This window comes from Equus asinus, chromosome 8 (assembly GCF_041296235.1).
Source record: "Equus asinus isolate D_3611 breed Donkey chromosome 8, EquAss-T2T_v2, whole genome shotgun sequence".
Classification (NCBI taxonomy): Eukaryota; Metazoa; Chordata; class Mammalia; order Perissodactyla; family Equidae; genus Equus; species Equus asinus.
In genome coordinates, this window is record NC_091797.1 from 66921417 (window position 1) to 66947114 (window position 25698).

At 53.4% G+C, this 25698-nt stretch overlaps 2 protein-coding genes across 2 annotated transcripts in view; one reads left to right on the forward strand and one right to left on the reverse strand.

Annotated features, from left to right (window-relative positions):
- Positions 1-10233, forward strand: part of GMDS (GDP-mannose 4,6-dehydratase) — a 648158-nt gene extending 637925 nt beyond the window's left edge. Inside the window, exons 10-11 of the mRNA XM_044773351.2 lie at positions 9498-9566; positions 9832-10233. Of these exons, the coding sequence (XP_044629286.2) occupies positions 9498-9566; positions 9832-9894 (132 nt within the window). The 3' untranslated portion in view covers positions 9895-10233. The remainder of the gene's footprint in view (positions 1-9497; positions 9567-9831) is intronic.
- Positions 10234-19966: 9733 nt separating this feature from the next.
- Positions 19967-23503, reverse strand: FOXC1 (forkhead box C1). The gene has a single exon (XM_014832027.3). The coding sequence runs from the start codon at positions 23364-23366 to the stop codon at positions 21720-21722; it is 1647 nt and encodes a 548-aa protein (XP_014687513.3). The 5' UTR covers positions 23367-23503; the 3' UTR covers positions 19967-21719.
- Positions 23504-25698: the final 2195 nt, after the last annotated feature.

Genomic DNA, 25698 nt, shown 5'->3' on the forward strand with positions numbered 1-25698 from the left:
AAACACATCAAAGCGTTTTTAGGAGGGAAAGGGTTGTGCATTAGAGTTGGAGCAGGCTAGGCAAAAATAACTCATCCACCCTTTTAAAACATGTAGCTGTAAGTCAGTCCCATACTTACTTAAAAAGTTACATTGACCTCAGAAAACCAGACTTCTGAGTTACATCAAGTTGAGTTAGCCAGCTTTATAAGTGTGGCCTACCCACTGTAGATACTCCAAAGGACAGTCAGTGACTAGAGAATAAATTCTTGTGATAATGTGGCTTTGCTGGGAACAGCCTGGGCCCAAGATAGGGATTACCCAGGAGGCCAGATGTGATCTGATGCTTTTTTACTTCTCCAACCTTGTCCTGGGCTCCAGTCCCCCTCGCTCAGCCTGTCCAGACTCAGTGTCTTCTCTCTGCTCCTCAGACCGAGTGTGCTGCTCCCTAGGGCCTTTGCACTTGCGGTGTCCCCGAGAGACCCTCCTACCCCACGTCTTCATGTGACTGGTTTTTTTTTATGCTTCAAATCTCTGATCAAATGTCACTGCTCTAGGAAGTCCTTCCTCACGCAGCCTTCCACTCTTTACCAAGCCCACTTCCTCTTCAGTCTTCTGCCTAAAATCCCCAGTGGCTGAAAGGGTCCTATTCACATCTCTCGTGCTCTTGACTGTCCCCTTCCTGGAAGGTAAGCTTGTGGCCACGGCCTTGTCTTGGCCACGGCTGGTTCCCCAGTGTCTGATGCAGTAAATGTTTGGCAGTGAGCAGTCAAGAGCATCAGAAATGATTACCATAACTGGGGAAAAGCAGAATACCAAATCCTATATACTCTGGTTACAATTCTTCAAAAAATGATGACCTAAAATATAAGTTGGGATGGGGTGCAGGGTAAAAGTAACACATAAGTATGAAAGAAAAACTGCAAGACAACCCACTTGAAAAGACTACATTTTCATCCATGTTGTTACTGCAAGAAATTAATAGCTTTCCCTACACCTTAATGATAAAAGCAACAGTAGCCGGCCTTCCCAGAAAGTCTGGACAATGAATTGGAAATAGTGCTCCCTACTTTCCAGGTATAACCTTGAATTCTCAAGCAACTCTGCAAGACAGGTGATGTTTTCCTCATTTTACAGATTTAAAACCTGAGATTCCAAAATGTTAAGAAACTTGCCACCCAAGGTCACACAGCCAAGTGGTTGAGCCACAATATGCAGCCAGGTCTCTCTAGCGACGTGTCTGTGTTGTTGGTGTCTAAGAATCTTTTATTATTGAGATATAATTTATATACAGCGAAATGCACAGATCTTAACTATATAGTTTGGCCCACTTTGCAGATGCATACGCGTAAGTCCCCCACACTCCTATCGATACAAAGAACGTCACCCAAATGTTCCTTCAGGCGACTTCTCTGTCAGTCCTCTTCCTTTATAACCACTGGTCTCATTTCTATCACCATCAATTAGATTGCCTGTTCTAGAACTTCATGTCCATTGAATCATTCAGCAAATACTCTTCTCTGTCTGTCTCTTTCTTTCAGCATTAGAGTGTGTTGATACTCCCATGTGTTGATATCATCTTTATTATTTAGAGATCTCTTTGCCACTCAAATTAATGGAGCATAAAATATATTGTTTATAGTACTTTCCTGGGGGGTTTGTCCTACTGAGCGTTGTACGTGCTGGACTAAGAACCAGGAATCCTGGCTTCTAGTCCAAAATTCTACCACGAGATGACTTTGTGACATTAATCAAGTTATTTGGTTAAAATATCTCTATAGATGGTTCAAGCATAGGATTCTTTTCCTCATGGAGATACAAAAGATAGAATGCCAGGTAAGCCTGTAGTATAGACACCTAATAGCCAAGTCAGTCTCTCTAGTAACCATGATAATAGGAGACCAAACGAATGATAAATAAAATCACAGAAGACCTACAGATTCATGATTCACCTTAATACTTATCTTTTCTCCACGCCTCTCAAAAACATTACTCAAAAATGTCACAGTAGTTGTCTTAAAATTTCCTCAAATATAAAGTCCCCAGAGAAACAACCAAAAAGCAAGAATTTTTATGTGGTCAGTTGCTTGGTTAGTCTTAGAGTTTCTTGGGAAGTTACTGAGGGAGGCTGGCTCTGTGGCCGACTGGTTAAGTTTGCGTGCTCCACTTCAGCTGCCCGGGTTCACCAGTTTGAATCCTGGGTGCAGACACGGCACCACTCTTCAAGCCATGCTGAGGCGGTGTCCCACATAGCAGAACTAGAATGACTTACAACTACGATGTACAACTATATTACTGGGGCTTTGGGGAGAAAAAAAAAAAAGAGGAAGATTGGCAATAGATGTTAGCTCAGGGCCAATCTTCCTCAACAACAACAACAAAAAAGTTACTGAGGGAACAAATGTTTGAGTGACCATATGACTGTACATTTGCATGATGCTGTCATGTCATTTCTATTTTGGTTAGAGAGAAGGATAGATGGATGGATAGAAGGGAGGGAGGAAGGAGAGGAGGGAGGGAGGAAGGAAAAATTATTGAAGTGAGGTTACTTGACTTTGAGTGACCTAATGTAGTATGCAAGTTGAGAAAAACTCCAAAGGAAAAAATATCCCATCTGTATTATGGAGGCATTCATATTATTTACAATATTCTACGTACTAATGTTCAAAGCAGGGCAGGGGCTATATTTCTTAGGGGTGCAGTAGATTTCTAAACGAACAAGCTTAGGGAAACTCGCCTTCACTGTGTGCGATTAGGGGTCACCTGTGTCCTGAGTCAGCCTCCCAGGATGAGACGGTGCATTCCCTCTGAGTACAGGCTGAAGAGAGGCCGAGCGACAGAGCTGGGCTGCCACCACACAGACACCCGGTGCGGTGCTTTCATCCCCAGGCAAGAGTCACTGAGACAGATACAAAATCTCCTGAGCTGCATTTTGAACGTCCGGAGGTTTACTTAGCTGATGTATGTAAAGTGCTGTGAGGGTGGAAAGTACTAAGTGGCAAAAGAAAAGCAGCCTGGCCTCGTGCTCCAGAGTGCCGCTTGCCGATTAGGTCACAGCAATCTTTAATCAGTCCACTTAAAGGTGCTTTATCTCCTTCTGGGGGTTTGTGTCACCTCTTACTAGCATGGGTGAATCTAACACCCTAGGTCCAGTTATTAACAGTAACCAGTAATTTCCGATGAAGGTGGTGCTGGCTTGAAAGCCTGGAATGCTGAGGTCACTAACAGCCTTATCTCCCTTTCATTAACTGTCCCTGTGTGACAGCTGTGAGTCAGCCCCCGGACCTGCTGGTTAGAGCGAAGATCAGTGAAGAAGTCAGAATCAGGAGGGCTCTGGCTACAGTGCTTAATCTCGCTTTCCCGGGGATGATACTCCTGTACGCACAGGGATCCAGAAATAAAGCTAACAAGAAAAATTCACCCTGTGATTACAATTATTGAGGTAGAACAGGTACAGAAAGATATAGTCCCTCATAAAGTGTGTGATGCAAGACCACATCTTCAAAACCTTACTTGCGTATTTTATTTAAAACAACCTATTAAATACCCACCTACGAATAGATAGCTCCCCAAAAGCTACCGGGCACGGCTTCTGAGAAGCGGCTCATGGCCAGGGAAAGAAGCTGGCTTCAGCGTGGCAGAAGTTGTATGGAGTATGCGTGTCCATTCCAAAAGGAGAATGGACCACTGTCCTTGGCCCTACATGCTTCAAACATGGCTGCCTGAAAGGACTTCATCCAAAATATTTTTCAAAACTCTATTTAGAAGGAAATTAACGTGTGTAAGTCCTGTGTTTCCCTTACATAATTGTGTTGTCTGTGTGTCTTACGGAGCTCTTTTTGCCTAACTAAATTTCTCTTTTTATGTGAACCATATTTTAAAAATAAAAATGAAAAAAGATGCATCTATATGTAGGTTGCACTATAAATGCAATCAATTGGATTCTCCCTTTATAAAGTAAGTTCTTCTTTTTAACCACCTTAGGCTTTATTTACAAGGGGACGCACAGGGAAGACAGTGTCCTCATTCACTTTCCAGGAAAGCTCTACCATGCTAGGTAGACATTTTCATTAGTGTCTGGGGCGTATATGTAGCTGGATGTATTTCTTTCCCTTTGTTTAGGAGCTCTTAATAGCTGCTGATTCCAAATGACAAATTCTACCAGTCGAAAATAAGTGGTCCCTAGCCCAGAAAAATGGGATCAGTGATGGGTCACAGGATCCTTGAGACCCCCTTAGGCACCATCCAGGAGGTCGGGATGGCACATCCTGAGTCCTAACTAAGGGGGCTCGTGTGCGAGGCCACCAGCAGAGGTGACAGTGATGACGGTGTCAGGGCTTGGCTGGGGTTTCAGTCCAGGGTCCATGTGCGGTGCCCCATTCCAGTTGCCTCCCAGCAGCCTCTGCCTGGGGAATGAGGACAGAGACGCAGTGCAGGGCCCGCTCACTCTGTTTCACTCCCTTTGCCGCTTTATCTCCGCTGTCATTATGCTCCTGTGAGCCGGTGCTGACTGACTCAATTTCCCTGCGGTTGAGCCCAGGCATTGTTTGGGCTCGGCCGGCGCTCTGTCAGCCCTGCTGATGGACAGTCCCACTGAGTCCAGCTTCCTGAGCAGACGAGACGCCCGCTGTTTTCTTCTTGTCTCTTATCACCCCTTGTCATTAAAGGAGAGACCTGGCTTCAGCTTCAATTTGTGCTGATATACAACAGTAAAAAGGAAGAGAGAGGGGAAATGTTCATGACCGTTTTTTAAGCCATTGCACTTTTTACTGCTCTGAGATTCGCTCCCTCTTTGGAAACGCTTAAATCAAAGAATATATTTGTGAGCATATAAGAGTTTAAACTGCCAGATAAAAGACAGGCTATACTGCAGACTTTCTGGGGGAACTTTCAGGCTTCATTTTTGTTTTTTTCAATTTTACTGACTCTTAGCTGAATATCTTGAATCTTGGCTGGGATATTCTGTGCAACTTTAAAGCTTTTTCTGTTTTACTGAAGTTTGTTTTATTTTTTGTTTTTTTTAGCAGTTCTGCCTTTCTAAAAAGAAGCATTTCCCCAAGAGTAAAGCTTTCCTGCTCACTCTCCATTAGCATAAAGTTAGATCAAGCACCAGAATCATTGGCATTCTTGTATTCCCCTGGAACCTGAGTTATTTCTCAATTTGGCTTTTTTAAGAAAAGTGGAAGGAAAGAACTGAATATTGAGTGCCACTCACGGCTCCATATCTTACATTCTTGAAGATGTTTAACCAGAGTTTTCAGTCTTGGTTTTCCTTATTAACATGCCCTATCTATACATCTTCTGCTTATTTATAGCACTCAAGAGTCAATTTCTTTCAATATGCACATTAGAAATTTAACATCCTCCCAAAAGAGCTCATACTCTTAATATATTTCTCCACCTAAACAGATGTCCTTTGTAAACCTTACAAGCAGACCTGTTGAGGAAACATGGTATCCAACAAATAATTTGAAATGAATATTAAAATTTTCCCAATGCAACCTCAGTGAAAGAGGTCGAAAAAGAAATGAGACTGTGAACTTTGAAAAGATATGGGATACAATCTGTCTAAGAGCATCCCCACAATGCTTTTAGGGGAGGTGGGCGGCCATCAGAGGGATTGAACGTGTTAAATAATTACCAAAATAAAATAAGATTCGGGGAAGGAAAGACAATGAACCAGTATAATTTAAAGATGTACCGTTATCTCGATGGAGATGAAAAGGTACCTAGGAGATTTGAGGAAGGGGAACTATAGTTAGAGAAAAGATAATGGTCTCTACTTTTCTGGATTTCATGTTAACTACTGTGGCCTCAGGAACTGGCTTAATGACTTTTCCAGGATTTGGTCTGGCTCTTTATCAGTTCACTATAACAAGCACATAAGCCAGGAAAGCCTGAAAAATTGCTGCAGCAAAACATACCCTCCTCCTGTGTGCTGCGTGCTGTTCTGACCATTGGCATTGGGACTGGAGGGTCTCTGCCTGGACAGAGCAGTTAGAAGACAGCTCCGAGAGGCCAAATGAGTCGGCGGTAGTCAGGGCGTTCGAGAAAAATGAGGGGAGCTCTAGGCATCTGGACATGTACATGTTCTCTGTGCACATGCTGCTTTGCTGCTATAAAATGCTCAGCTAAACCTAATTGAATTTGACAATAATAAATCACATGTTGAAACCGTATAGCTCACCTAAGGAACAGCAATGGAAACGGTGAAGACACCAGAAGCCAGAGTTCAGGAAATGTCATATTCACAGAGAAATGCTTTAAATTTTTCTCAGAGCTTTACTGTCTCTTTTTTAAAGAAAAGTTCCAGACCACCCAGTACACAAAGTCCGTTTTGGAAACTGTACATGTAATCAGCTCTTTAATTCAGCTTTGGCCCCCATTGTCATACTATATCTCTAAGCTTATAAACAAGGAAGGAATGGAACTGTCACAAAAGAAAAGAGCAAAGCAGATGAACTCTCTTCTCTCCGTCCTTAGGAGCAGATCACACCCTAGTGGAGGGGCCTAGTGAAATGTGAAAGCAAAATATACTGTGGCCCCACTTCCCCCACCCCTGCTCCACACAGTCCTGTGCGCAGAACAGTTCCTGAGGTCCCTGTGGGACACAGCTCCCACGGCCTCATCCCTCTGAAGGCCAGCAGAAGCCTTGCTTACAGAAACCTTTCCACGTCCTTGCTGTCACTGCAGAGCCTGTGCACTCCCATGCCAAGTTGTCCCCACACCACCATCTAATTACACGTGTGCCCCAAACCATGCCAACTAAACCGTTTACTGCATCTTTCCTCTAAAGGACACAACGGGGGAAGCGAGGACGTCCTTCAGGAGGAGTAAAGTGTAGAACAAGCTGGGGTGCCCTTACTCTTCCCCGAAAGCGGACGGGGGCGCGGTGTGAGGACTCCTCTAGATGTTCGCTCAGTAGCAGCTGGCCTAGCAGAGAGCCACTGCTTTGTTTTGAGGGAACCTCATCCTTTTCCTTCACAAGGTCTCCTGGTCTAATTAAATTTCAGGGAGACAGAGCCTTGGCAGAAGGTTCAAGTAAGCTGCTAGACTGGAATGTAGGAGTTGGGCTCAAAACTAAATTGGGAAGTTTAACTGGGTGCGTCTCTGGTTTCAATGAAATACTTTTACAGCGTATGGTAGCAATGTCTGTTTCTAAGCTTTTGAAAAGCATTTTTCTTATTCCTTAATTGTAGTTCCCTAGTTGTTTTTATATTATGAGCTACTTGTAGAAAAATACAGGAAACATAATTACAATACAAAGCTCCCTTTCCCAAGCCTACTGAGATCATTTGAAGCCAAGCTGGGTTTTAGGGTTTTGCTAACCATAAGTTCAAAGCCAGGAATTGCATCCTCTGCAGTGCCGGTTGATTTACAGCAAGTGTTATGTGATTAGACAATCACCGTGTTTCTTCAGGCTGTGTAACGGCCATAGAAATGAGAGGGCTGTGTCGCTCAGGACGCCACATTTCACAGTTCCCTCTGGGGAAACGATGAATATCTTTGTGTGATTCTTCTACTAAAATAGAAGTATTATTGTAGAAGTATATACAAGCTTATTTAGGGAAAGGAAAGAGAAATAATTAGTTTCCAGCTCCACTAGCATTGTGTTAATTGCTGATTATTAATTTTTGTATCCTACTTTTACAGAAGAATCTGTATATGGACTTTTAGGGCCAGGAGAAATAACTTGTTTTACTATTATTAACACTTTGGAGAGGAAGTCAGTACTTCAGTGTATTGTGACATGCACAGCCTTTGGGAGCTGGATTTATTCAAACCTGGAAAGTCATGGGGGCTGATTGAGAACGAGAGTTGTCGAGTGTACTCTGTCAGAGGACACTTTCAGGCAAGCAGTGCAGACGTTCGGAATAGCATCCAGCACCCTTTGGTCTGGAAGCTTAGCAGTGAAGCGCGGCACGGAGGCTACCGTGCAGAGCAGGGCCTGCCCAGGCCCTCACTTGGTTCTCATCCTGAGTCTACAGTGAACTCGCTGCCTATGCCTGCCACCTTTCAGGCCATCTGAAGAAGATTCGTGAGGAAGGCTTTCACCTGCAGCCTGATTATCTGTTACTTTTACTTGATGTTACTGGTTTCAGGTTGTTCTTTAATATTGTACGGAGCTAAAATAGTGTCTTAATGGGATATAGTGTTTAGAGATGGGCTGTTTTCACATTGCCTCCACATTCTTCTGTTTTGATGACGTTTATCTTGGGGACTATTTGATGAATACATTAGTATATGGACAATGTTTATCTCACCCCCAAAATAGTCTATTTCAAAGTATTTTTCTTTCCTTTTTCTTCCTTCCTTCCTCTTTTTTTTTTTTTTTGCAAAACATCTTGAAATTCTCACCTCAGTTTTCTTCTAAATCAGTTTTCAGAGAGCTGTAATAAGAAATTGGTGAGTGAGGGCTGAGATGCAGGATTAATTTATTCTCCCGTAGTTTTCTTTTAGCCAGTTTTCCTTCCAAAGAGGTCTCTTAAATGGATGGAAACTCTCCCAAAGCCCCCGTGTGTTCTCAGTTCCCTCCCTGAATTGCTAAAGCTGAGCAGCAGGCTCCACCGGAGTCACTGGGTCCTTTTCTGTATTCTGATAAGGCCCTGTCGATGGGTTAAGAGACTCCGGGTCAAACGGCTGGCAGCCCAGCCCGCCAGAGGGCGGGGGGCTCGTTCGTGCGGGCGGGCGGGGAGCGCGGGCCTGCTCTTCAGAGCAGCGCTTTCACACTGCTGCTTGCTCACTAGTGGGTGTGAGATGCAGCAAGTGGGTCGAGAGCGGCGCATTCTGGGCATGGACTGGGACAGTAGGAGAGGAAACCCTCTGTGCAGCCCACTGAACGGCGCGGGGAGGACTGCGTGGGGAGACTTCAGTTTCGTTTCAGGAGCATGTAGGTGTGCGGATGGCACCGTGGACGGCCTGTCTCTGCCCTGGGTCGGAAAAGCTCCAGCCGCCGCCCAGGAAGAACTGCGCCGGCTGCGGGCCTGGAGCTAGACCCGGCTCCTCGCGCCGAGAGCGGGCCCCCGGACGCGCCCCCGGGGCTGGCGGCGCCGGGCAGAGGCGGCGCGGCGGCCGCCCTGCACGGGCGAGGAGCTGGGGCGGGCAGGGGCGCCGGTGACTTACTCGCTTCTCCTCTTGCCTGAGAAGTGCGGCAATTCGAAACAGTTCTCACAGAAGCGTCCCTGACAACTTAATGTACTTAAAAAAAAAAAAAAAACAAAGCCATTAAGCGTCCATGGGACGCTGTGGAGGGCGGGGTGGATGGGAGGAGGTGGCTGGGCGAGTTGGGGACGGGATCGGGATCGCGGTCTTGGTCTTCACTGGCCTGTGCAGAGCGTTCTGAAACGCGACCTTCCCAAGATTGACGGCTCCGGAGCCAGGACCCAACATGCCCGGCGGGGACCAAAAGAGGGAGACGGGGAGCCCCGTGCACCCACAGCAGCAAGAGTGGGGGTCCCCGCGACTCGGGACCCCGCACCCCGACCCACGTCTGCTTTATCTCCCTCTCTACCCCGCAGGACTTTCTGCAAGGAGATTGCACCAAAGCGAAACAGAAGCTGAACTGGAAGCCCCGGGTCGCTTTTGATGTAAGTGTCTTTCTGTGGTGGCAGCTGCCGGCCGGGCCGGGCGGACCAGCGGGAGGGGCCGGGCCAGGCAGGGCGGTGGGCACCTGGGCAGCAGCTCCAGGCCCCGCCCGCCCGGCGCCCGAGGTGCCCAAAGCCGGGCGACGAGCAGGCAGGGCGGAGGGGGGATGCCGAGGCCTCTCCAGGGCCCACACAGGGGTGGGAGTGTCACCAGCAGAGAGGGGCAGAGACTCCTCCTTCACCGCCCACCCCATGTCTCCGGTCCCAGGAGCTGGTGAGGGAGATGGTGGATGCCGACGTGGAGCTCATGAGGAACAACCCCAACGCCTGAGTGCCGCCGGCCCGTGGTCCCCGCGTGGAGCCTGCCGGTGCAGGGCTGCAGGTGTGATGCGGGGAGGGAGGCGAATCCCGCCGGTGCCCTGCGAACCTCGCCCCCTCTCCCTCCAGCAAGATCCGGGCGGCCGAGGTTTGCAGCAGCCGGGACGTGGCACTCTGGGGTTCGGCCCAGTTTCCTTTTGTCGAGGCCTCTTCTGAATGGTTTTCTGAGATCAAGATGTTTTGATCACATATTCACCTTACTCATAATTATGTCATCAGACAACTCAAATTGTGGGGCTTTCAAATGGTTTTTCTCTTTTCTTATTAAAAATGGCCTTTCTATGAATCAGCATTAACAGAGTCAATGTGGATGTTTTCTCCAAGTTATAAAAGCAGCTATGAGGGCCCCAAAACAAAAACACCAAGTCCATGCCCTGGAGTGCAATAACCTCCTTCAGGCCCCCTTCCCTTTTCAGAGAGCCCCTACTGGCAGACCCTTGCCAGGCCTGAGCCTGGCCTTGCTGAAGGGTCCTCCTAAGTCTCTGCCAGGGACATTTCTTTCCCCTCCTTGACAATAAGCCACTCTATGGCAGATCTGGAAACCCAGTTCTGCAGAAAGTGGGCATTCACACCCCCTCCAGTATCTGCTGACTATAATTAGAACCCACGGGGCTCCTAACATCTCAGAAGAAGGCTTGAGAAATAGAGAGGGGTTAGAAGAAACTTGACAGTAAGTGAATGTTGTTGGAATGTGAAACACCAAAGCCCCTGGGTCACCCAGGTCTCTGAGCCTCTGCCTGTCCTGTGGTCTAGAGCTTACACACAGTATTTACTTCCAGCCTTTTCTCACTACTAGATCACTTTTAAATCTAATTTTGATTTAGTTATTCAACCAGTTTATATTAAGTGCCTAATAAATGCCAGACACTGTGCACTTGAACTACATCAGGGTTAATTAGAAATTATAATAAAGAGGTCTGAGCCCCACCCGTCTGGCTGCATTGAGTGCATCATCGAGGTGGCCTGGCTTTGCAGGCAGGTGTGTGCTGCTGAGCCATGTACGGTGTATCTGCACAGCTCAAGGCAGGTATGGTATACACAGACGTATGGAACTCACGAGCAGCAAGCAGGGATTTGTGTAGAGGTGCGTCCCTCTGCGTGAAACACAGTATTCTCCCCTAGAACAAATTAGGTCAGGGCTCTTCTCCCCCGCACTCCCCTCCAAGGAAAATAAAATGAAACTTTATAGCAAATGGAATTCCAGCCTTTGCACATGTTCATGTGAGCGCGGGTGAACTATTTCTGATGTCTTCACCGGCAGGTTTATGATCTGAGGGAGGACCCAGGCTCCAACGGCTGGCGGTAGAAAGAGGGCTCTTTGTGTGGCTGCCCAAGTTGCTGTGAAAGCATGCTGGCCATGCAGCCTCGGCTTCGGTGGAGCAGAACTGGGCGGCCTTAGCCAGCCCACCCTGTTCTCAGAAGCTGCCCCGGACAGGCCTTCTCCCAATCGGGATGCTGCTAATTGGAAACAGATGGTCCCTGGAAGGCTGGGCCTCCAGGACTAGGCGGGTTGGGGGGCAAACACACATACACTCACAAATACATACACACAGACTCAAATACACACATCCAAACACTCACAAATACACACCTACAAATATGCCATCTCATACACTGTCACACACACACACTCACAAACACTTGTAAACACAACTCAAATCCGCTGTCACAAACATACTCTCACAAATCTCACAAATCAACACATTCACACACATTCCCTTCAGCCTTGACCCTGATGGACAGGCACCCTTCTCCTCCTCTGACCCCCGAACCCTTCACCTAATCCCACACCCAGGCTTGGAGGCCATTCAAGGAAGCTTCAGGCTTGCAGTGGCCCCATTTAATTCAGCATTTTGTGGCTTGGTAGCAGAAAGCCATAATAAGCACCTCAGAAAGGACCAGGAGAGATTCGAGGCAGGGGTTTAACGGGACTCCACTGGAGCCATAATGTTAAACGATTCTTCTCAAAATGGGCTGGAGCATCAGTTTTTGAAGGAAACTAAGAAAGTATTTTGGTTGCAATCTTCTCTCTATTCCCGTGCCCTCAACTGGGGGACAGGAGGACGGGCAGTCGGCTTCCCGGCCTGTGTGTATTGAAAAAGAGAAAAAGAGAACAGGTTTGCTTGAGTATTCCTGTGCTGTGAATTTCATTTGGACATCCTTCAAGGCAATTCTTATTAAAGGGTTTCTTCTATCTTAAATCTCAACTCAATTTCAGTGAATTAATTTTCCCTTTTTTTCCTGCTCTGCCATCTTTGGCTATTCATTTTAGGTGTGATTAAAAAAAAATGTAAAAGATATTTTAAGTAAAAATTAAGAAAGTTAAACTTTCAGAACACTCAAATATAAGAGCAAAACAGTCAAATCGCACATTTGTGCCCCAGATGAGCAACAAGGTGCATGGATTCCTGGGCCACCCAGCCACGTCACTTGTCATCAGACCTGCCTGCCAGTCTCTGTGGTGGGCTGTGTCTGCTGCCCTTTTTCTGTAAGGAAATACAGCAGCTCCGACCTGCATGACAGACCTGTGGCCCCTCTGCAGCCGTTTGGGGAGGAAGGCAGGCAGCAGGCTGCAGGGCCTGGAAGCGAAGCACCGAAGTGCTTCCACAGAGAATGCCCCAGCAAGAGGGCTCCTTCGAAACGCGACTTCAGGCCTCAGGACTGTGTGCCAGTAAACTAGTGCAGATATTGCTTCAGGCTCCTCTTCATCTCCTTTAATCTCCCTTACCAACAACCACCAGCGAGATGCCATAGGAGCCCTCGCCGTCGGAGGGTCGGCTGCGGGCGAATGAGACCTTCCCAGTGTTATTAAAGCTTGCAGCAGGAGGCAACACTTTAAAATTTAATTTCAGAATAACCTTAAACACATTTACAAATAACTTTCTAAGCCCCAAGAAAAAGCCTCAAAGCACCCCAGGCACCTTGTTCTTCTCTGGGAATTCCAGCCGCGCATTAGCTTTAAGACGTATCCCAGTAAGTCCACTTCACGTTATCTATTTTCCCCAACCCGCGCGGCAGCCTCGCGCGGCCGGTGGATGGCATGGGGCATCGTGCGGAGAGCTCCCGCCCGGGATGTACAAGAAGATAGGGTCTGCGTGTGTGTGGACGTGTCTTACAAACAGCTCTACATGTCCCAACATGCTACCAGCACCTTTCCAAAAAACTGTAGGTTTTAATCACTGGAGATGCCAAGATTTTTCACAAACAGCAGCGACAAGTGGGACACGAAACCGCTCTGGGAGCGGGCCCACCCTCCGCAGTCGGGGGTTTCCCGCTATCTGCAGTGTCCTTTTCGAACACACAGGGTCTGGGCCCCATTTCTCCCGGGGGTCCGAGGGCGCACGGCTGCCCTGCCCCAAGCACGCCCGGAGCCGAGGCCTCCCCCGCGCACACCCTGGACGCCCCGAGCACATCTTCAGGCGGTGTACCACCAGGATTATGACCTGCCACTGGATCTTGAGCCACTTCGCTGTCCTGAGCCTGCGAGGCCGCCAATGCCCCACGAGACCCCAGCTGCGGGGCTCCCCGCCGGCCGCCCGCGTGCGCTCTAGCCCCGGAGACCTTCCCCTGCCCGCGTTACCACCACCGCGACTGCAGGGCCCCACGCACCCTCGCCGTCCCTCTCGGCGGGAGCGTCTCCGCTGGGAGGCCGACGACCGCGGCCTGACCTCAGGTCCGCCGCCTACTCCCCGGCTCCCGCCCTTCCTCCAGGGTCAGGGGTCACACACAGCGGACGCCCCGCTCCCAGCTGCCCCTTTTGATCTCCGAATTCGGGGCCCGAGGTGCCCGCCTGTGTGCGAGCGCCGAGCGTGTAAGGCCACTGGCCCTGGGACCACTCTGCTGCTGTGCTGAAGAGCCCCGACGGCCGATGCGGAGGCCTAGGCGGGCCCGCGGGCCGGCTCACTCGCTCTGAGACCTCGGGCGAGGCTCGAAGTCTCCGGGCTTCCACGCTTCGGCCAGCGCCGAGAGGCCGGCTCAGGGGACCGCCGACCGCGGGGGACTGAGCGGCGCCGCGCGCGTGCGCATGCGCCGGCCGCGAGTTCCACGCCCAGGCCGGGCCGGCTGGGCCCCGCGCACGTGTCCGGGCCGGGAGCTGCGGGGGTAATGGACACTGCCGCGAAGAAGACACCGTCCACGGCCGCAGCCCTGGCCTCGCCAGTGCGCCGGGGCGCTCAGCAGCCCAGACCCCGAACGCGAGAGCAGGCGGGTTGGTGAACTGGGCGAGGCAACTGAAGCTGGGACTCCCCGACGCCGCCACTCCGAGGGGAGGCGTGGGCCTGTGCCGGCCCGGGAGGAAGCCGCAGGGTCCGGGGCTTGGGCTGCCGTGGCGGGCCGCGGGCGAGGGAATGTGTATTTGGAAGGGGTCAGGACCTCGGCTGGAGTCTGGCTTTTTATGGCGAGGAAGCCGCCTGGGAAAGGCCTTCTGGCGAGGCTTCTCCGTTGTGCCACTTCTCCCCGGCAGCGCCAGAGAGGGAGGGAGGGCTTGTCCCGGTGGCACCACGGGGCCCCTGGCTCCAGGGACCCTTTCCTGGGGACCGAGGAGCCAGCCACAAATGCAGAGTAATGTCTAATGTCACACTTAGTGTCAATCATCCCCTTGCCCTGCCGGCCGTTCCGTGGGCCCGGAGCTGGAGCTGCAGTGGGGGCGCAGGAAGCGCCCGCGGGGACCCGGGCTGGTCACCCGGATCGTGGGCCCCTCGAGTGATCCCTGGGAATTTCTAGCACCCAAACAGCCCGGACTCTGGAAATGACGGCCGGGCCTCCTCCCGGCTCTGCCCGGACACTTGGGGAGGGCCGAGGCTCAGCGGCACCCTCCCGCCCCGGGTTAGCTCGCAGTCCTCCTCTCGCTGTGACCCCAGCGGCCGGCTGCGAGGCCCTGCCATTGTCCGCGTGTCCTTCGTGGGTGATAAAAATCCTCTTCGGAACCGCAAGGAAGCCCCCGGCCCCGCGGCCGTCTCCGACCCGCGCGTGAACCCTGACGCTGTGCGCGCCAGGCCGACCTGGGGGACCGCCGCGCCCCCTCCCCCACCCCTGCAGGCTCCGCGCGCCGGGCTCCAGGGACAGACCTCTGGGGCCTCCAGGACCCTCCCCCTGTGCACAGTCGAGGACGCCAACTTTGCTCAACTCGGAGGACAGAGTTTTCGTTTTCCTCCACTGGCAGATTTTTAAGAATCCGACTGCCGCTTAAACACGTGCTCCCCACCCTTGTCCTGTTTGCACATCTGTAGCCATTAACGAGACCCCGGCACAGCCTCCGGACCAATGACCTGCTTTCATACTGAAGGAAATGCGGAGGCCTTAAGAGTTAATGGCGCTAAATGTGTTGGTTTTCCTGCTTTTTCCCTGGTGTAAGTAATAGGGGAGGGAAAGTGTCTGCTCAATCGCTCTCTCGTCTCTCGATCTAAATCGTCCTCAAACCCCTACAGCAAACCCCCTCTATGCCCCAATGTCGAGCTCTGAGTCCCCGCAAAGCCACTTGCTACGGCCTCCTGTGTGTCCCTGGGTCCTGCCTGGGGTCCCACCACACAGGTGAATCGAGAGGCCCCCCCGGTCCTGGCTGCCTGCCCACTGCTCACTCCCAGGGCTCACAAATTGCATGCCCATGTCCACCCAAGCAGCACCAGGATGTGTTGATTTAGGGGGCAAATGAGCAGCCCACCCAGCCTCCTTCCTGGGAGCGACCTGTTGGGACAGCTAGGGGAAGACGATGGGCAGCTTACCCCAAATGACCGGCAGTGCTGACCAGCCGGCTTGGAGGAACCCCAGGGCAGACCAGACAAAGAAGCCGCTCCTTGGGAGAAGATAGAAAGGCATCATCAGGAAGAGCAAGAAGCCTAGGGAAGTGCCCTGAGGCTTTCAGGTGACACTCCAGACCCCAGGTGGGGAGATGCTGAGCAGGAAGCAATGCCAGGCCCTCTCTCAGGACCATGCAGACCTGGTCGCTCTCCTCTCAGGACGGTTCTTCGCTGGGAGCTCCGTCCTTCTCTCCTGTCTGGAAGACAGGCCCACACCTATATGCAAGGAAATTCCAGATCCCACTGCATCCCCTATAATATGCTCAATATGCTGCAAATTTCAAATCAGTGAGGGAAAAAATCAAGTAAACAACACACACGAAAATAATATAAAACAGAGGGTTTCTTTGGAGCCAAGGTAAGAGGAAAAGGAGCACAACAAAGGTCTTAAGTTGGGCCTTATGCTCTCTATGCCATATTTTGGTTTCCAATAAGGCGGACATGGTACATTTTGCTCAATTTTCCACTCCTAATCACATTGAGAACGTTGTGGAGAAGCAGCTTTCATTCTCCGGAATGGATGTTGGAGCTGGAATTCATTTAATTAAGTATTGCTCTTTTCCCAACTGGACTCGGACCCGAACCCTGCCAGTCCTGCTCCCGTGTGTGGCCCCAGGTCTGTCTGAGACCTAGGCGCAAGCTCTGGGTCCCGGGGCATCTGGTCCATCCCCAGAGGGCTCAGCACCTGGGCTTGTGGGCCACCAGGGAGGCAGCCCAAGCTGGGGGGAGGGGGGCATCCACGAGAAACTGTGGGGCCCCAAAGCCTTCTGCGGGGGGCCTGGGAGGAAGAGGGGTGGGAGAAAGAAAGTGACAAAGAGTGGGACAGAGGGATGCAGACACAAAGACACGCAGAATTTAATGATTATGTTGGATTCATACTCAAAAAGGGGGAGATGAAGTAAAGAGCGTATCAAGCCTCAAAAGTTCCAGTTTTGAATATAGAACCAAACATCAAAGGAAGACCCTCTTTACGTGCCAGTGAAAATGCCATTAATAAAAACTCTTTGCTAGGAACCTCTTGGCCTTTTTGATAAATTGAAATAGGAACTTTTAGAAAAGTGGGGTTTCTGAGGCTGGCATTTAGGGCTCTATAGCAAATCCACTGTCTGAGTCAATTAGCTTTGCTTGCTGGGAGCTTGCCTGAGCTCTGGGCTTCCTCCTCCTCTGCTCCTCCCTTCCCCCACAACTTGGTGGGGTACGCACTCAACATGTGCCTTGGTCCCTTTTCTCCCCGCCTCCCCCAAAGCTCCCTGCTTGGCTAAAGAATGGCTGCCCGCACAGAATCCCAGCGGTCCTGCCTGGCCAGCTTTATGACATGGCCACCATCAATCTTGCCCCTACCTCGACATTTGTTTATGAGCCAGTGGGAAGGGCTAATGGCTTCATGAACAGCCCTTCGAAGTGAGTCCAGAGAGGTGTAAAGAGAAGGCCTTTCCACACCAGGCAGGACTCAGGGACAGGAACAGGGCTCAGAGACAAACCGGGCCCTCTCCCGGAGCTCCAAACTGCCACTCCAACCAGCCTCGCTTCCGGTGCCACTAACAGCGGGGAGCACGCTGTCAGGATGTCCCGGGCCTTGCCCCACTATGGATGCCTCCTGTTCCCGCTGCGGGCGCAGGGCCTCTTTGGGGTTTTGCACCATTAAGGACACATCTAATGGCCCGCCACCTTAAAAACTGAGACCCTCCGAAGGAGATAGGATGGGAGAAAAAAAGTCCTATGTCCCTTCATCACCTATCAAAGTTGGGGGAGCCAATAGGGCTATAAGGCACTCTTGTTTCCTGACCCTTGTTTCTGACCTGGCAGGAAACAGCCAAGAGCTTACAGGCCACCAGCACAATCGAGCTTTATTCTCCTGCAAACATCGATTATTAACGACACACACTGTGTGGAATGATAAATTGTAAAATGCATGCTTGTTTGCATGCAGTCTGGTGAAAAGGCCTGCTAACTACTCAACCTGGGAAAACAGCACGCCTTCCTACCACACGTGCAATACGCCAAATGCGAGTTTTTACATGGCATGTAACATGCTGGCATTGACTTGCTCATGGTATTAATTGCTAAGAAAATAAATGCACCTACTGCTGCATAAAGGACAAAATGCTTATTATCCTACAGCTTTCTACAGAGGCTGATTTCAAAGTGAGCCGAGCCCCCGGCTGGGTCATGCCTGGTGTCGCAGGCTGATTTCAAAATGTACCGTCTATTCCTTAAAATACCAAGGAGCTTTTCTTAGACTATCTTACAGAATAATTATCCTTACTGCTGAAAAAGCACAAATCAAACGTTCAAACCACTGGGAATAAGCAGTTGTCCCAGGTCAGGTAAGGCTGGCAGGAGTTGGGTTTTCTTAAATTGGATATGAGAATCCAAAAGCAAACGTAGTGATGGTAGGAAACATTACCCAAGTGGTCTTACAAATCAGACTAATGAGCAGAACTTCTGACCTTCCACTTAAACATAGCTTCTGAACTATTTTACGCAACTTGTACAGAAATAACTACTTTCTCAAACATGTATAACACAAACAACTTCCTAGACATACATGACTTTCATGCCTAATTTTCAAACGTTGGAATCAAAAAGGGCAAAAATGATTGCTAAGAAGCTTCTTCCGGGCAAAGCCATAAACACTCGCAGGACCTGCGCCGAGGGGCTCCTCCGGGCCGCAGAAGCCCAAGCACCGCACTCAGACCCGGGTCCTGCTCCAGCCACAGGGACTCAGGACACGGGACGGAAGAGCAAGGGACGCCCGCAGCCACCTCGGCATCCTGGCATGTCGTGAGGAGCGCCGAGCCGGTGCTTTCCCTCGCCAGGCTCCCCCCTCCTCGGCCCGCCCGCTCCAGGCAGGCCGAGTGCGCTCCCTCGGGGCGCGGGCCCGGGCCGCCCCTCCCGGGCCCGGCCTCTCTCGCGTGCAGCCCACGCCTCCAAGCAGAGGCCAGAGGAGACGCAGAGGGTCGCGGGCACATGCACCCAGACCCTGCCGAACCTGTGCCCGCCTGCACGCCTCTCGCGCCCATGAGGCCGAGGCCTCCCGCGCGGCCACCGCCGAGTGATCTGTGGCTGGGGGAGCCGACCTCCCACGCCGCGGGCGCGAGGACGCGGCCCCGCCGGAGGCCGCCTGGGGCCCGCGCTGGCCCGGGCAGGTCCGGCGAGGCAGGCGGCTGAGGGCGGGAGCGGGGCGCCCTGTCCCCGGGAGCCAGGGAGGGCCTGCGACCTTTTCACCCAGGCTGAGCGCCTCGCCGCACGTGCGTTTTGGAGACAAAGCGGCGAGCGAGCAGCATAACTGGGAGCACGGCTCCGGGGACGCGAGGAGGAGATGCGGGGCCGGCTGCGTCCCCGCGGCTCCTCCGGGCTCGGCGACCCTCGCGCACCCCCTGCCCCCTGCGCACTTTGCCACTTCCCATCAGCGCGGCGTCCGAGCACCCACGACCTGACCTGAGACTAGTCCATCACTCCTCACAGAGGTCTCCTTGGACTCCGTCTTCTCCCCAGACAACTGCCTTCGTGAGGAGGCCGCGGCGGGGAGTGCGCTCGGGGCAGGGGGCGCGGCGGGCGGGCGGGGTCGGCGCGGGACAGGAGCTCCGAACGCCACCGGCAGCCGCCCGGCCGCGGCGGGCAATTACGGCCGATCAGCTGCGGAGCGGCCGGGCCAGAGCCGCGTCCCCGCTGACTCGCAGGGCCCAGCGGCAGAGAAACGCCCAGCCGCAAAGCTGGGGCGGGGGGTGGGGGTGCGGCACGGACACGGTCTACACTCGTCACCCCCCATCCCCAAACGCCGAGCCAGGCAAGTGGAGAAAGGTACTGTCTTGGGCTACCCGAGCCGCCCCGCCTCGGAATCGGCCACCCCGTCTGGGAGGACAGGGCCGGTGGCCACCTGCTGCTGCTTCCCTTCGGGGCCTAGACAGCCCAGATCCGGCCACCGGGCCCTTTGTCCGCAAATCCCGGCTCCACGCTGGGCTCCTAAAGTGCACCAAAGCGCAAACTGTACAAGGTTTGTCAGTGGACTCTCCCTTCACGCCCGCCCAAAGGGGTAACCCGAGGAGGCTCGCGGCAGCCCGGACCAGGGCGCGACAGCCGGCGAGGTCCAAAGGCAGCAGCAGCGCAGGCCCGACCTGCCTGCGCCCGCACACCCGCCTGCGCCGCCGCCAGCTTCCCGGCCCTTCGGGAGGCTCTGAGCGAGCAGACCAAGCAAATCAGAGGCCACGTAAGGCAGTTTTTGACTGAAATGAGAGCGTATTTATTTGCAGCAATCCTTCAACAGTGATCAAATTTTGACAACAAGCAACAGCAATTACTGCTAAGTGTTGCCTCTAGATAGGAGCGGCAGATAGCAGGAAACTGTATTATCTCGAAAACAAACTGAAAGGCCCTGAACGTCTGTAATCAAATCGCCATCTCCCCAAAGTCTGATTGACAGGGCTGATCACCCTCAGATAATGAATTTATTACATTTCCTGGGTTATTTACAAAGGGGGAGGGCCAATCCGGATTGCCCCCAGGTCTAACTGTAAATTAACAAGAGAAATGGGATTGAAAGAAACCGCCCTAGACCACAATGTTCTGTGCTTCTCTCCTTCTTGTTATTGCTGTAAATCTTTTTCAAAAAAATAATTGTTCTACAAACATATCTTCTAAAATGGTTTCCCAAAGATTAAATATCCCTTTCCAACCCACAGTATATTTTTAAAAAAAAAATCAATCCTTCTATGTAACAAATGAAGGACTGTAAATGTGGATGAGTTATATACATACATTTAAAAACTGGTTTATTTTTCCTCTTACAAAGGAGTGAAATTAGTAGGAAAAAATCTCTCCAGCATTTGGCTTCCTGGGATGTAGAATACACATCACAATATTTTATGGTACACAAACTAAATCCGTCTGTGTATTTCTGGAGGCACATCCACATCTGTCCACACAGGTATCACTGTGGTGGGACCCGTGCTGATTCATGGGCTTAAAATTTCCAAATCATGTTCATCCTGTCCTTACTGATAAAATGTATTTGTGAATATCCCCACTCAGATCTGTTTAGCAAAATATCTTTTTACTAGCCACAAAGCAAGCTGACTATATAGTACATTTTGCAGAAGATGCTGCAGGAAAACAATCTAAATGAAAAGGCAGTTTTAGGTGAAATTTGACAAGGAATAGAGGGTTTCTCCATTATTTCAGAGATTTGGGAGAACAGGTAATTTCTAGTGTTTTCATCTCTGAGCTTTTTTTTCTTATAATAAGCCTGTATTAAAGTATGCAGACATATAGGTCTCATTCAAATGAATGGTAATTTATTAATAAACAAACAATGAATATGTTCAACAAAAAGAAAGAAAAGATGACAGAATAAGATTAATACAGTTTCCCTTTTTATAAGGAGAAAAAAAGCACAATTTAAAGTTTCAGGCAATTTAACGTCAGGTTTTGGAAACACTTTCCGGCGTTTGGTCCACGACATCCAACTACAAATTAAAAATAAATTACTATGTTGCAATTTACATTTTAAAACAAGTCCATGAATAAAAAGAAAGCGATTTTCATATACGGGGACTTTCCCCCTCCTTTCAACATAGGATAAAATACTATCTTACAGTGAGAGGCGGAGGAGGGCGCAGGGCAGGGGTGAGGAGTGGAGGGGAGGAGAAAAGCGTGCTGAGAAGCAAGAAGAAACTTACGTGTTATCTGGAGTAACACTGTCCTTTAATAAACCATGACTTTGCTGTCTCTGTACAAAATAGTTTACAGTTTTGTTTATTTAGATAAGGCAAAGTGGAGGTGGTTCTGTGAATTAATCTTTTAAGAAAATAGTTTTCTTTGTGCTGGTGAGTTGAATTTTTGGAGGGATTCTGTTCGCTGGTTTGGTGAATGTTTTCAAGCTTTTTTAAATTGGATTTTTTTGGTTTCGATTTTGCACTGATGGTTCTTTTGGCTGTTCCTGCTTTGGAGTTCGATTCCGTTCGGCTTTGAGGGGGCAGGAGTGTCAAAACTTGCTGCAGTCGTAGACGAAAGCTCCGGACGCGCGGTACAGAGGCTGGCTGGGAGGGAAGGCCATCTGACAGCTACTGCTCCCGTTCACCGGGGAGTTGTTCAAGCCGACCCTCTGCGACTCGAACATCTCCCGCACCGAGTGGAAGTTCTGCTGCTGGCCCGGGTAGCCCGCGGCCGCCGCCGCCGCCGCCGCGCTCGCCAAGTGGCCCAGGTCTCCGCCCGCCTGGTTGAGGTACCACGAGGTGAGGCGGCCTTGGTGGGCCGCAGGGTGGTGGCCGGCGTCCTGGCCGCCGCCGCCGTGACTCAGGGACGAGGAGCTGCTGCTGGTGACCGGGGGCAGAGAGTAGTCTGGCAGGGGTTCGTCCACAGCGGAGCCGCCGGCGCCCCCCGGCGCGCCCTGCAAGTGGCCGCCGCGCTCCCCGGCCGCGTACAGGCTCATGGCCTGCAGGTTGCAGTGGTAGGTCCCCGCGCCCCCCGCGCCGCCGCCGCCGCCGCCGCCCCCGCCCGAGCTGCCGGCGCTGGAGCTCTGGCTGCAGGGGGAGCTGTAGAGGGAGCTGTGGCCCGGCGAGTAGGCGCCCAGCGCCAGAGGGGGTGCGATGCCGGCGCGCGAGGACCCGGCCGCCGAGGCCAGGAGGCCGGAGCCGAGCTCCGCGGTCGCGCCCTGCGGCGACCCCCGCAGCGACGTCATGATGTTGTCCACGCTGAAGCCCTGGCTGTGGTGCGGCGGCGGCGCGGGCTGCGCGGGCGGCGGCGGGGGCGCGGACTCCGCGCCGTCCAGGCTCAGCGGCCGCGCCGACGGCAGGCTGCCCGGTGGGCTGCTCCCGCTCGACAGGCTGCTGCTGCTGCTGTCGGGGCTTTCGATTTTGGGCACGGCGGCGGCGCTGCCGCTGCCCAGGGCGGCGGCCGGGGACAGGGGCTGGGGCGGCGAGGGGCACGTACCGTTCTCGGTCTTGATGTCCTGGATGCGCACGGGCGGCGGCTGCGGGCCGGGCGCGGCGCCGTCGGCCGGCTCGGGCGGCGCGGGCGGGGGCTGGCGGCCGGGCGGCGGCGGCGGCGGCGGCTCCTTCAGGTGCAGCCGATCCTTCTCCTCCTTGTCCTTCACCGCGTCCTTCTTCTTGAAGCGCCGCCGCCGCCGCAGGAAGCTGCCGTTCTCGAACATGTTGTACGAGTCCGGGTCCAGCGTCCAGTAGCTGCCTTTGCCCGGTTTCTTGTCGTCGCGGGGCACCTTGACGAAGCACTCGTTGAGCGAGAGGTTGTGGCGGATGCTGTTCTGCCAGCCCTGCTTATTGTCCCGGTAGAAAGGGAAGCGGTCCATGATGAACTGGTAGATGCCGTTGAGGGTGATCTTCTTGTCCGGCGCGTTCTGGATGGCCATGGTAATGAGCGCGATGTAGCTGTAGGGCGGCTTCACCATGTCCTTGGGCTGCGGCTGCGGCGTGTAGGGCCCGTAGGCGCGGGCCATGCCGCCCGGGTACTGCTCGGCGTGCGCCGGGTGCGAGTACACGCTCATGGGGGCCGGCATGGCGGTGTAGCCGCCCCCGGCCGCCGCCGCCGCCGCGCGGTAGTAGCTCTGCTCGCCGCCGAGGTAGGGCACCACTCCCAAGGAGTTGGGGCTGGACACGGAGTAGCGCGCCTGCATGGCCACCGCTCGCCGCCGCCGCCCCGCGCCGCCCGCCGCCCCCCACCCTCGCTCAGGCCGGCCGCGCCGGCCGCCCAGTCCGAGTCCGGGCCTCTCCGCGCTGCCGCCGGGCCGCCGCGCTGCGTCCGGCTCGGCCGCCGCTGCCGCCTCCCTGCGCCGCCGGCCGCGCGCGGCCTCCCCCTGCGCTGTCTCGGGCTCCGGGGGCGCCTCTGGCCACTTCGGGGCCCTCGCCGGCCGCCGAGGAGGTCGGTGCTGGGGGAGAGGGCCTCGGAGGAACTCGCGGAGCAACTTCCAGGCGAGAACGGAGAAAAAAGAGCCCAAACTACAAAACAAGAAGGCGCCCTTCTCGCCACACCGCCTGCGCCTTCCAGGAGACTCTGCCCCGCGCCGCCGGCGGAGGCGGCCAAATAACCAGGACGGGGGGGCGCGCGCCGGCCGCCTTCCCGGGCCCCGCGTCACCTTTTTTTCAGTCTCGCGCGCGCCGGCCGCTTAAGGAAGCATTGGGAAAACTTCTGAACTTTTGAGCATCCGTCACCCAGGCGAGGACTTTTTTACGCAGTTACATTTTTTCCGGGCGGCGGAGCCCCGCCCCACCACGGCAGCAGCAGCCAATGGGAGGCGAGAACCGCCTCTGAATGAGCCGGAGGCCGAACCCGGCCGGTCCGCGCCCCGCCGCGGAGGACCGCGGGGCTGACCACACGCGCGCCGGCCGGCGGGGCCCGAGCCCGCGCCGCTGCCCGCGCTCGGCCTGTGCCCGCATTCGGTTCTCCTCCTACACCCCACCGCCCGCCCTGGGCGCCAGCCGCTGTCTCCCACCCCGGGCCCTCCGCACGGACGTCCATTGTTCCCGCAGACTTCCTGGGTCCTCCTGGGCCCCACGCAGACCCTTCCTCCGTCCGCCGCTCCGAAGATGTCACCGAGTCCTCGAGCCCCAACTCGCCCTACCTCTCTCCCATTCCTGGGCGGATCTGGCGGCTCCAGAGCCGGGATTTCCCGGGCCTTTCCTCCCCTCCGCCTTTCCCCCTCACCTTTCCTCTCTCCCCGCCTCTCCCTTCCCTCCAGATCGCCAGTCTCACTCGGGTCACAGACGTCTCCAGTTTCCCCCACCTGGAGATTCTCCTGTCTTGAGCTGGGTTACAAAGGGCACGGTTTTAAGGGCTCAGTCACAGCCGTGCTCTGTTCCCGGTGGGGAAAGAGTTGTCAGCCCTACCTCGCCGTCCCTGTGACCACTCCCCAGCAGAAATAAGGGAGGGGGATGTGGGCCCATGCCGGGAGCTTCCGGCGGTGGTTCGCCCAGGTAGGCTGCACCTGCCCTACTGCGAGCCGCCCTGCTGCTCAGCCCCCCTTGGCGGCCGAAGGGTGCTTGCGCGTGCGCTGCTGGAGCCTGGAGGTTTCCCCGCGGTCCCCTTCGGGGAGCGTGCCGGGTCCCTCCTGTTCGCCGACCCGACCGCCCCCTCTTGTCAGCTCTGGCACGTTTCGGCTCAGAGGAGGGGTCAGGCTGCGGGCTCAGGGACATTAGCAGGTGTGATGACAAGCAGCAAATACGTCCCAGTCCACCTCCATCTCCACACGCGCGTGGCTGCCGGCTCGCAGAGATAACGGGTGTGTTTGGGGGCAACGTTCAGAATCGCACCTGCAGGGCGGCCCAAGGATTCTGAGACAGTAAGCACAGAAGGCGTATCCTCGTACAGACGCCTGAGATTTGGCGTATCTGGGCGACTGGAAGGGATGGGAAGAAGAGCAGTGAGAGGGGAAGAAAAGAAGGAGCAGGAAAGAGATGGGCCTCCCTCCGCCTGCAGCGGGATTGTGCATTTCGGCCACTCTAGAAAAGACCCTGCTGCAGATGGAACCGTAGACCCTTTGCCAGAAGCGGGGGGAGCTGGCGGGTTTAGGATGCTGTGAAGAAGAGTAGCGGCCGCATTTAGCACCTCCAATGCCCCGATTTCTGACAATCTTCTACTGCAAGGACGCGTTAGGGGCCCCTTTTGGCTTCCTCACTCCGCACACAAATGTTAATTGCAGCTTCAGTTGTAAGATGGCAAGGGCGCTGACTTGTGTAGCAGGCACAGCTCTGTGTCACTTGAACATTCAAAACATGTTGTATTTCAGAATGCATATTTACGTGGAGAGAAGCGGACCTGCTCCTTATGGAAGTGGCTTGGGGGCTGCCCGGAAGTTCCCAGTCCTGAGGCAGCTGCCTCCTGGCCTGCTGTGCGCTTGGGTCACTTGACACTCCTTTTCCAGGGTGTTCAGCAAGGCTGTCACTGGCCGGTTGAAAGAAACACTTGATTTATCAGCAGGAGGCTCAGTCCTTGGTGGGTCCTAAACACTT

Excerpts from the sequence above, each read along its gene's own strand:
- FOXC1 (XM_014832027.3), bottom strand. The coding sequence starts at position 23,366 with ATGCAGGCGCGCTACTCCGTGTCCAGCCCCAACTCCTTGGGAGTGGTG.